The 12022-nt window shown below is 37.1% G+C and overlaps 1 protein-coding gene across 1 annotated transcript; it reads right to left on the bottom strand.

Annotated features, from left to right (window-relative positions):
• Positions 1 to 590: 590 nt before the first annotated feature.
• Positions 591 to 9743, bottom strand: LOC126967156 (protein lifeguard 2). The gene is made up of 6 exons (XM_050811646.1): positions 9631 to 9743; positions 5785 to 5883; positions 3747 to 3853; positions 2872 to 3031; positions 1870 to 1999; positions 591 to 1256 (listed from the first exon to the last, which is right to left on the bottom strand). Exons 1-6 carry the CDS (start codon positions 9637 to 9639, stop codon positions 1027 to 1029), a joined length of 735 nt encoding a protein of 244 aa, XP_050667603.1. The 5' UTR covers positions 9640 to 9743; the 3' UTR covers positions 591 to 1026.
• Positions 9744 to 12022: the final 2279 nt, after the last annotated feature.

Below are 12022 nucleotides of genomic sequence, written 5' to 3' on the forward strand. Positions count from 1 at the left end.
TAATATTAATTTATTATATTTTTTATTTTACATTTAAAATCACATAAATTAATTAAATGCGTGATTTATTCTCTCGTCAGATTTAGAATCACATTTGTAGGATCAACATGATTAAGATCAAACAATAATATGTGGGTTAATCCTCGTTTTTCCTTATCTTCTTCTTTATATATAAAAATGAATTGCTGTTCGTTAGTCTCGCTAAATCTTGAGAACGGCTGGACCGAATTGGCAAATTTTGGTCTTGAATTATTTATGGAAGTGCAGGGAAGGTTTAAAAGGTGAATTAATAGGAAAATGCTCGGAATTAAATAAAAACAACAAATTTGTCTTTTCTTTGATGCGTCCCCCGTCGAATTTATTGACGCAACGGTTTGACAGTTATGCTGTGAAACAATTTCATTACAACAACAGTGCGCCTTTTTACGAAGCAATTCTTGATGTTATGATATATTATTGACAAATTCATAATAAAACATTATTTTATTTATTATATACAGAACAACGTCTGTCGGGTCAGCTAGTGAAAAATAAAAATACAAAGGGTTGGAGTGTGTGATTGTATACCTTTATGTAAATAAAAGATAATATTAATGAAAATATTTATTTAAACTATTATGTACTTCTATTTACTGGTGGCTTAACAATTAAAATTATTATTAATAAGTTGCTTTTGAGGTGCCTTTTCTATCCTATATTTACCTATTGTTGTAATAAATAACGTAATTCGTCTATTGTTTTCATTGGTTAAAGTGTGAAAATAAAACCACCACTATTCTTAACCTAGGTAGATATATAAAACTGCACCCGATACCAAAACAACTTCTGACTAGAAACTAAAATAGATAATAATTGATTATCCGGTTATCGTTTGCTTATATCAGTTTTTTCAGGTGTCTGTGATACACATTAAAAACTAACAACAGATTGTTAATGAAGCCCAATAATATCGCCGGAATTTGCCAGACTCAAAGGTTTGTCATTATTGTGCGCGCCATTGCGGCTAGGTATTGTTCTCTGGTGAAATTATCTTGTAGCGTCGAATATAGTCAAGATAAACAGGAATATATTGACGATGTCGAGGTAGAGGTTGAGAGCAGCGAAGATGTACTCCTCGGGTGAGATGGAGTACTTGTGCTTGCCACCCAACATGAGCTGCGTGTCGTAGACCAGGTACAGCGAGAAGATGAGGACTCCTAGCGAGGCGTACACCAAACGCACTATGTTGTTGCTCGGGATGAATATAGCGATCAGTCCTGAAATTGTTGTCGATATTTTAGTCTCAACAAATGCAGTGACCATGTTATATAAAGACAATCGGTGTTACTAGCTTTTGAAGAAGATAAATAAAATAGATAAACTAACAATATAAACGTAGTTGAACGTTTGTAAATACAGCCTGCATAATATGCCAAATGTGGCGCTTTATTATTTTCGATAACTCTGTGATATGGACTTGTTTTGGACAAATCGGGAAACATAAAATAAATTGTTCGTAATGTTGCACGATTTAATTTTATTACGCTTAACAGATCTATTGTATCCTTTTACCGATGTTGCAGAATCCCCTCCAGACCCACTGCTTCTATGAAGCTAGAAATATCTGTAGGGGCGGAAGCTTATATGAATTTGGGGCTTGTGTCTTCCGAGATACTGGCTCTTTTTACTGTAGAGTGCACTGTATCCCCACAGGATATGCCATGGTGTTTACATGATAGAGTTTACATATAGGTTGGTACGTAACAAGGTAATTAGTAGGATTACATGGTATGTAGATCTTTGTTCAGTCTGCAGGGGCCAGTCATTGTTCTCCAAGTCATTATAATTAGCCACTCAGGTTTTATTGTACGACGATAGCTAGCCACTTACCGAACATGAGCAGAATCATGCTTGCCGCAACCAGGGCGCCCCCCATCATGGTGAAGTCCCACTTGGTCTGGAATGCAAACAGAGTCAGCCCGAGGCAGACTGCCGCCGTGATGCCCACCGCCATAAAGATCTACAAAAAATCACCAAAAGTATTACTATAGAAATAAGTAGGCATAATGTAAAGCATTCAAAAATATTTAAGGCAGAGATCGTAACGTAATAACACTGTCTATGGATGGATACACAAATTTTATTTTTACCAAAATTTATGGACCCGCGTCTCCGGTTCCGTCCGAGCGCTCTTACCAACTGTGACAACCGTCCAAGTGACGCATTGACCATAAATCTTGGTATGTCTTGTTCAACTCTCAGGCTATATCAATGTCTATGGACACTTTCAAAACTACAGCTATTTGATCCGCTTTCCACCCTTGAAGTGAGGTTTTTATTTGTTAGATGATCCCTAAGTTTTATCAGGACAAGTGACTTTTGTTCGGTAGTCACAGAACATGGGCTCCTGCACGTAGGTGCTGTTTATGGCGAGAAGTAGTAATCTACAGCAGGGGCATCTGTTGTTCTAAAAACGTGCTAACACGATTCTCCGTATAAAACTCATTATTGTCACTAGTGCAAGTTAAAATAATTGTATACCATGACATTCTTGATGTGTGCTATTTAGACATATTCATGTTGTAAAAGCATAATATACATTGCCCCACAAAAGACTTACCAACCCTTCTTGATTTCTTAACCGCGTAGTAGGTATTCTTGATAATGTACATACATAACAGTATCAAGAATGTATTAAGAGGCACCAGTTAAAATGTTTATTTGTTCTAATAACTTGAGGGAAACAGATTAAAATACAATCCGATCCACTGTTGGTTGTTGGGCTCTACCTTTGAAGCTTGCAGTCTCTGTTCGTACTTATGTATCTTTGAAGCACTGAGCTACGGTAGGCAGCTTGAGATCACTAACCTAGCAGTAGTATAATATACGAACCTCGTTAACTTGGAAGTTGCTGCAGGTGACTCCCAACAAGAAGCTCTGCGCCAGAGTGAATATGAACAAGAATATGAAGTTCATGGGCGACGTGCGGCGTACGTTCTCACAGCACGCCATGGAGATCAGACACACCACCAGCGCCACCAGTGCTATCCAGCTGCAACGATACCAGAACCTGTTTATGAATCTGGTAACGTGTTACCAAAACTTAAGAATTCTTAAAAATAAAAGGCCTTATTTTGAAATTCTCATCTCGAATTTTGGGTTGTTAAGGATTGTTTTTATTGGGATTGATTTCGTCTTTTAAATGAAACCCCTCTCACCCAGGAAGACACACAGTTTTTTTGCATGGATTTGAACTTACGTGCAATGAATCTCAATTTTGCGTTCACATGTCTATCAAAGCAGAACGTGCCGCTGCAGTGGCCGATATGGGGAAGAACTGAGTAAGCTCCCAAAAAAATTTCACTCACACCCAAGCATCGGGTTAGGTCAAGTTAGAGCATTCCTCATAATTCACAACGAACTGAATCGCCCCTATTCGGTAGTTTAGAGCAAAAGATATTGCCCATTGAAGGGCAGGCTACCAAAGAATGGCCTCTCTTACCTCTCCCCTTTAAATTAACATTTTTAAGTCAAAAATAATTTGTCAGGAGGTGGAAACTCAAAACTTTGATCATTAATATCTCAATAACTGCATAGGTGTCCGCTATCTCCTTCTCTTCCGCTCCCCACTTCTCTCTTATTTCAAATGCAACCCTCAAGTAGATATCAGATTCTTGGGCTGATCAATTTGTTGGGCCTGACAGCTTAGCAGTCGTGTCAACGAAAGTTATAGGGGGTATAATAGCGATCATGTGATGTATACTTACAATAGATATGAGTTATTCCTTACAAATTGTACCGTGGGCTCGTGGAACACGAACAGCGCGATGAACCCCATCGTGACCAGCAGTTGGCACATGAGGATGGAGTACACCTGCCATAACATATTACACATATCGGTAACCGTTTAGCACCACGTCCACTAGAACAAGGTATGTGCCGCGCCGTTGTATACAAATACCATAAATAATTAATACTGCAGTCCCATACCTATTGGGGTTAAACTATGAAATTGCCGGTTTGTACTGAAAAATTTTAATTCATTTTTTTAATGTAGCATATTTAATTAATCGAATAATTACCATTATTATCTATAACATTGCTGCCATCTAATTGAAAGGTCATTTATGCCTTTGCGATAGAACTGTGGTGATCTAGATTTGACAAACTGTGTGAAAGCATTTTGTACTGCCTCCCGAGAAGAAAACTTTTAATCGCGTAGTTAATTGTCCAAATCACCGTTTGAGCAAGGTGTAGTCTAGCGAGTACGGTGGGTGATTTTTTTCTAATTGCAGTTCCTGTAGAGTAAAAACGATTTCTCGTACTGTGTGAGGTCTCGCGTTATCATGGAGCAATAATGGTAAAGCAAAAATCGATTCATGAATCTGGTCTGTTTCACTGAGTAGTTTTGCTATCATTGTTCGGTGTTCGGAACAGTAGACATCTGCCGTTATTGCTTTACCAAATCGGGACCACCAAACAATTACCATTACCTTTTTATTGGTAAGCTTTGCTTTAGGACACTGTTACATTGTTTGACCTGGTGTCAGTTATGGTAAAGAATCCACTTTTCATCGCATGTCACAATTCGATCCATATTCCTTCATTTCTGTATCGATTCAACAAGGCAACGCAAGTTTCAACACGCGTTTATTTCTACAGATCAGTCAAATCATGAGGCACAAATTCTTCAAATTTTATTATTCATTTTATTGATTTGACGCAAACGAGTCAATGATGTTGTTGATAAACCATGCCGCTAATTACTGGGATCGTTGTTATTCATTTATGTGTGCGGTCTTCAACGTGGTTCGTTATTCAAATCAAAGTTTCCATTAATTTTAGTTTTTTAGTTTAAACCAAAATCGCACGTCGCGTTAATTAGCAGTCCGCTCTGCAAACGCAGAATTGATATTGCGACCGTTTTCAGTGTCGGAGCTCGTATTCAAAACTAACTCGAAGTTTCGAAGTATCCATCTTTCTTGTCCAAGCTGAATCAAAAAAACAACTGAAAGTCGATAATCGAATGTTGCAGATTTTAAGGTTAAGTTTCACTCAAAAATGTGGTAAATCCATGAAGGTTCTATGTCAATTCGAAGTACCTATAACAATAAAACGGCAATTTCATACTTTATCCCCTATTATTACATGTAGGCACTGTTAATCAAGCGACTCAAGGCCGGCGTGTCGTTTCGAGCTTCACAGGCCGTCTCTTCTAAAACAACTTCCAAAAACACTCGCATTTTCGAGGTATCCATCTTTCTTGTCTAAGTTTATTAAAAAAATAACTGAAAGTCGATAATCGAATGTTGTCACATTTTTCAAATGAAGATCTACGTAGGTACCACTACCATGTGAAAAAGTTTCACTCAAAAATCTCAAACCATGAAGGTTCTATGTCAATTCGAAGACAAAAGGGAATTTTATAGTTTAACACCTATTATTATTGTATCTTACAGAGCTTCTTTAAAACCATTCTCACAAGACCTAACGAGTGTGTCCTTTTTGGATCCTACATGAAGAGTGAAATATTATTAAGCAGTCAATATACTCGTAGTAAATCGGTTAGAGTAACGATAAATTCTCTTAATTTTTCTATCTTGAGTAAGCCTTCATGTCTGAACAACAAATAGTTTAAATGGATTATAATTAGGTAAATGTAGTAAAACAAATATAATTATTATGGACTAAGAAAAACAAATATGATGAAACTTGATATTTAAGTTAAGTAACTACATGTAACTTAATTATACATAGTTTTATTTAATTTTATTCACGAGATTACACAAGTAAAACACATTTTACCTTTCGTATGAAGGCCTTCCTGATGGACTGTTCTGAGAAGTCGAATCTTGTGACGCCATTTTCATCTTCAAACCTTTCGGGATCCATATATTGTTGACCCTGGCATCAAAAATATTATTAAAATTTAAATGTATGTCATGTTAGGCAAAAGCTCTGCTAAACCGATACCGTATATGGTGTGCTGATTTAAATGTGAAAGCAATTTCTTCTATATTACACCTTGCTAAAAAGATAGGCTTGGCTGATTCATGTTGTCGCTAAGTACCTACTTATTCCTGATTGACTTAAATTTTATGTATCGTACCTAATTGTTCACGTTAAAAGAAGTTTAAGATATTTCAAATTATATATAAATATTCGATTCGGTTCTAATTTTTCTTTGAGTCCTTCTTTTTGTAATGTATTTTTTGCGTCGGAATATTTTCATTGCATTATGTTGTAATCGACTCTCTAAGAAACCAATTTTTGTTGATATTGAGGTATGACCGTGCCTTAAAGGCAATTACACGGAGGGCTTATTTAAGGCTTATTCGCTTCTAGTCGCCGATAATCGTCTATAATCGTCGTAGGCGCGGCGATCGGTGACTTGTCGGTTTTTCGGGTACGCATCAAAGAGACTTTCCTTTTATTTACATACCGCGAGTATGATACAATGATTGGTAGTCAAATGAAGAAACCAAAAATATGGAACATAAATATCACAAAGATAAAAATAAGGTAGTTACTCAGATATTTATCGTTATTATGAAGTTTATAATCGCTCACTAATATTTTTAAATCAAAAAATTTCGTTCAACTAAATTGAGAAAATGATTGTATACTGATATAATACTAATGGTAGCAGCAGCTAAAACTCCACGTCCATCTTGAAGGACTACCGCTCAATAAATGATCACGGAAGATCGTGTGGATGCTTACTACGATGATCAACGATTAACTTGCCGATGACAAACGATGATACAAGTAAGAGCGTTTTCAGATTATCCGATCCGATATCGATGTCGGACGACGATAGCCGACATGCGATAGCCGACACCATGTGTTATTTTCACATATTTCCGACAAAATCGTTCCGATACGGCCATTTGCTCGATAGCTTAGTGCGGGCAGGTCATCAGGCAACGATCATCGCCGATAGTGGAGAGGAGGCATGAAGTCTGAACAACGACGCGACGGACGGGGCTTTGCAAGTCTCGACACGTACTGGATATGGAATGTGCGAGTTTTTACAAGGAACAGTCATTGGGCTTCTTAAAATAGGTGTTATCTGCCTACATATGTGACGTCAAGCCAACATTTAGTTCTTCACTATCGAAAGCAGGTAAATTTTCGGGGACCCCCTCTTACGAATTGTAAACCCCCATTTTTTGTCACGCCAAAGGAGACCCCGTCGAGTCGACCACAATCGGAACTAATGATGTAGAGCGTAGATAGTGAAGCTCCACATACTGTCTGGGTCTGTCGGTGCTATTATTCACTCAGCAAAACAAACAACACGATAAGTAACGTCGCGTACGTCATCCATTGCGGTCTTGTCAACCTACCTTCTTAAATATCCCATTTCCAACATTAAGAAGATGTTCAAGATACAAGTTATAACTATTATTAGCTACCTACTTATAAGTACGAATGTAGTGTTTGTCTGTTATACTTTCATGTCTTATCTACTCAATCAATTCGCTAAGAAAATTTACACACACGTGCCCCATAAAGGCAAAGAAAAGGGTACAGAAAAAGACTACATCTCAGGATACTAGGCGGCGACATGGGACAGGTCGTCCCCATCCCTAAGACATAAAGCTAAGAAAATGTAAATCTTGATTTAAAAGTGGCAATGAGTTATTTGCTACTTTTTTTCATTAGCTCAACCCTTTACGAAGAAGCAGTAGATTCAATGAAGAAAAAATTTTTTTATGACTTTCATTAGTGTCATTTCCGTGACCTACAAGAATAAAGTGATTCTGATACGTGTTATCTCACAATGTCAAAAGGCAATGTAACCGAATTTGAAGAAACAAAGTTGCAATCAATAACTAACTATAATAAGTACCTACACAACGAGAACTATATTATTATCGTTTTTGTTTCCATTATATTTTTTGCGATACTAGATCCGTGTTATCGATCTAATTTCATAAAGAGACCATTAATCATCTATCTAAGAAATCATTATAAGGTATAAACTGTTCATTCAATATTAAAGAAGTACTTTATAGAATGTGTGACTGTTTCTCCGGGCAATACACAAAATTACTGAATAGATTTAATCAGCCTAGCGAAACTCTCTAAGAAAAAATGTTTCACTCGATTGTAACGTGCAGTCATTGACAGATAGACAGATGACAGCTATAATCTTGTAAAAAAAGTAGCCGAAATCCACTACATCCATCCATGCAACTGGTTTCAAACTAAGCCGAATTTTACTTCGTGGCCATCGTTCGTTATTACTACTATTTCAAACTTATGTGAAATGACTGCACGTTTTATACTTAATTAAATTTCAATTTTTACTATGGCAGTCCCACCTCTTACTACCTATATAGTATTTACATCCTCTTTGGATTTAATTCTAATTTTGCATGAATATCAACAGGTCGCCGGTCGGGACAACATAGACTACATAATATTGTCCGACTCTCGATAGATGCAGCCATAGTATTTTGGGTGATCTGTTATACTCTACTTTAAAGGAGGGGTCGGCAAGTAATTATAGGTGGGGTCCGGAGGCCTAAAATTTGTGTTAGAAACTGCAGCGACGCTATTGATCCAGTGTTATATTGATTGGTTCTCGAGAAGAACAGCAAATTCTAAGTGCGTTCGTTAATCTCGAACGATATTTGTTTGTCAATTATTGACAGCTATTTTTTTTTGCAATTTTCATATTTTTCCTTATGATATTTAGCTTTAAAATATTATTTCAATAAATAAAGGTATAGTATTATTATTTGGAGAGGTTGGCTATTTGGCGAGTCCTAATGAGTCCTAGTAACACCGCGTCCAGAATTCAACTATTGTTTTCGCCACTCAAACTTATAGTTCGTCGTCAAACCCTGCCGCATTTATGAGCCGCAGTATCTTCTTGACTCGAGTATTGCAAACTGCATCTGGGAGCAGGATATATTCGCCAAGGATGGTGTTACGCTAATTCATTAGTGGACCATAATTGCAGAGGCAAAATCTGCAAGTGCTTTCGTTTTTATTCCGACCACACTGAGGTGCTTATTTAGGCGACAGTGCCCAGTTAGCATCCTTGTGAGTATGCATAGGTTTTTCTTGCTCAATGATAGGGCTTCATTCGCGTTTCTGTTATTGAATGCTAAAGGCATTCAATCAGTGCTTTGGAATGGTTTTAACCTATTGATTTGCTCCAGCGTTTAAATGCTTCTAGTTGACATTAGTTCCTCAGGGTGTGACGAATGGAGCTCTTAGGCAGTCCACAAATAGTTTCCGTACGTTTTCCGGTATACCTTATCGACGAATTAATTTGTACCCGGTGTACAATACATTACAATATTTGGGGTCCGAGATTCGATCTACCGCCGTCCGCCTGATGCCGACCCTTGCTCTACAGCGCCCATACTGACGAGTTTGCGGGCAGCACCTACCTACTGTTTGTTAACAATTCAGAGTTCTTCACAAGTTGTTACCGACGTTCAAGTTGTGAAGGCGGATTCAAATAATTCACAAAAATACACTGATAACATTCTAGATAGATAAAAATGTATTTAAGTAGAAAACATAACTAAAAAAAGAATTATGTTATTTATATTGACAACTATGGTGGATAGCTTTAGCTACCTAGTAATAAGATGACTGGTAAATGTGTGAATAGTTAGTATTACGAACCTGAGCCATGGTGCGAGGTCGGTGGTGACTGGTGAGTGTTAGACGGTCGCCTCGTTCAGCACTTGATTATCACTGATGTGATATTCAAGTGAGTCACGGAGCGTCGCCCGCCGCTCGCGCTGATAACTGATAAACATTGTGATAACAAGAACAGTACATTCCTGTATGTAACGATTTTTCTGGAGACATCGCACTACGTTGAAGATCACTCGGTACGGCTGTTATCCATTTAGTTTTTTTTATGGATATTGCCGGTCCTTAAGGAAGGTGTACGCGTTTTTTTTGAAGGTACCCATGTCGTATCGTCCCGGAAACAAGGAAGCTCATTCCACAGCTTTGTAGTCTCTTATTTTATGGAAAAGGAGGACAAATGAGCGTACGGGTCACCTGGTGTTAAGTGATCACCGCCACCCACATTATCTTGCAACACCAGAGGAATCACAGGAGCGTTGCCGGCCTAAGGAAGGTGTACGCACTTTAATTGAAGGTACCCATGTAACACCGCACAAGGTAGTTCACTGACATTTTAGACAATAAAGCGCGGGAATTAGCCAATAGACTAGTACAAGAAAAATATCAAATACAGTCTAGAAAATTGACACAGCTATTACGGGACTGTCAAAACAATAACTCCTATCACGATGATGCACAAAACACGGTCCACCAATTCTATGCGCGCGTCAAAAATCTATCAACAACACAACTTTCTCCCCCTGAAATTTCATTACTACAAAAAGGCCTTAAATACAATATCAGACCGGGTCTTAACCAAAAAACCCTTGATACATTGGCAGTAGATTCAGAAGTGGCGTGTGTTAGAAGTCAAATAACAAGATATGGCCGTCAGACATAAAATTTCGACCCTTTTGTAAAAACCATCGTGTACCACATATAACCTAAACACTTCAGATAAACATGTTTTTAATTCTTTACAAAATAAATTAAATCAAGAAAATTTAGTCATTTCAAAAGCCGATAAAGGTAATTGCATTCTTATTCTAAATAAAAACGATTATGAACAGAAAGTAAATGATATAATACAAACCGACGATTTTGAACATCTGAACTCGGACCCCACTAAAAACTTTACTTCAGAATTAAAAGAGTCCATTAAAAATTCGTCATTTATTTCTCCAAGTAAATTAAAATACGTAGTTCCCATGAACCCGCGACCTCCCATCTTATACGGTTTACCTAAAATTCACATAGAAAATAATCCTGTCCGTCCAGTAGTTTCTTATATCGACCCCGACGTACGACCTTGCCAAAAAACTTAACGTAATAATAAAAAACAAATCATTATTCAATCCTCAGTATAGTTTGAAAAATAGTCTAGATTTGATAAATAAAGTAAAAAATACCAACCTTCCACCAAATGCCAAATTATTGTCTCTCGATGTAGACAGTTTATTTACCAATGTTCCATATGAACAAAGTCTAATTATCCTTGATGATCTCTTTGAAAAACAGAGGATACATCCCGGTGAAAAGGATGACATCATCAATCTTACTAGGTTATGTATGAAACAAATTTATTTTAAATTCAAAAATCAATTCTATCGCCAAAAGGAAGGATTAGCAATGGGATCACCATTAAGTCCAATTATGGCTGAAATATTTATGGATAATTTTGAGTGTAATTACGTGGTGAGAGACCCACATATCCTGTTTTATTACCGATCCGTTGACGACATAATAATTTGCTGAACAGGCACCGAACGTCAAATCGATCTATTCATTAATAAAATTAATAAGATCCACCCAAAAATAAAGTTTAAATTGGAATTCGAATCAAACCAATCTCTAAATTTTTTGGATTTAACATTAACAAGAGTAAATAATAAATTAGAATTCAAAATCTATAGAAAGCCGTCATATACAGATATTGCTATTCCCGCGTCATCTTGCCACCCCGTACAACATAAACTAGCGGCCTTCCGCTGCTATGTTCACAGATTAATGTCAGTCCCACTGTCCCGTGACAGCTTCGCGAAAGAACTTAATACAATATACCAAATCGCGGTTTCCAACGGCTATACAAAACAGTTAGTGAACAAATTAATTAAAAATAAACAAAAACATTAAATAATTCAGAACTTTATCCCGTCCCACCACAATCAAATACCAAATATGTGGGTAGTTTGACATATATTGGTCCAATATCGGATAAAATAGCTAAAATATTTAGGAAAAACAATATTAATGTGTCCTTCCGAACGAATCACAATGTCAGTCGAATATGTAATGGCAAAGATCGATTAAATAATTCCGAAAAATCCGGCGTTTATAAACTAAGTTGTGACACTTGTAACGGGGTATATATAGGTCAAACAGGTCGAAATTTCATCCCGAAAAATCACACTTCGCGAAACATTTAATTGATACAGGTCAC

This window comes from Leptidea sinapis, chromosome 1 (genome assembly GCF_905404315.1).
Source record: "Leptidea sinapis chromosome 1, ilLepSina1.1, whole genome shotgun sequence".
In the NCBI taxonomy this organism is placed as follows: domain Eukaryota; kingdom Metazoa; phylum Arthropoda; class Insecta; order Lepidoptera; family Pieridae; genus Leptidea; species Leptidea sinapis.

Bases quoted from the DNA above. Each gene is read 5' to 3' on its own strand.
- LOC126967156 (XM_050811646.1), bottom strand. The intron at 3,854-5,784 runs GTAAAATGTGTT...ATGTTATGGCAG, and splicing joins GGAAGGCCTTCATACGAAAG to GTGTACTCCATCCTCATGTG. The intron at 3,032-3,746 runs GTAAGTATACAT...GTATCGTTGCAG, and splicing joins AGGAATAACTCATATCTATT to CTGGATAGCACTGGTGGCGC.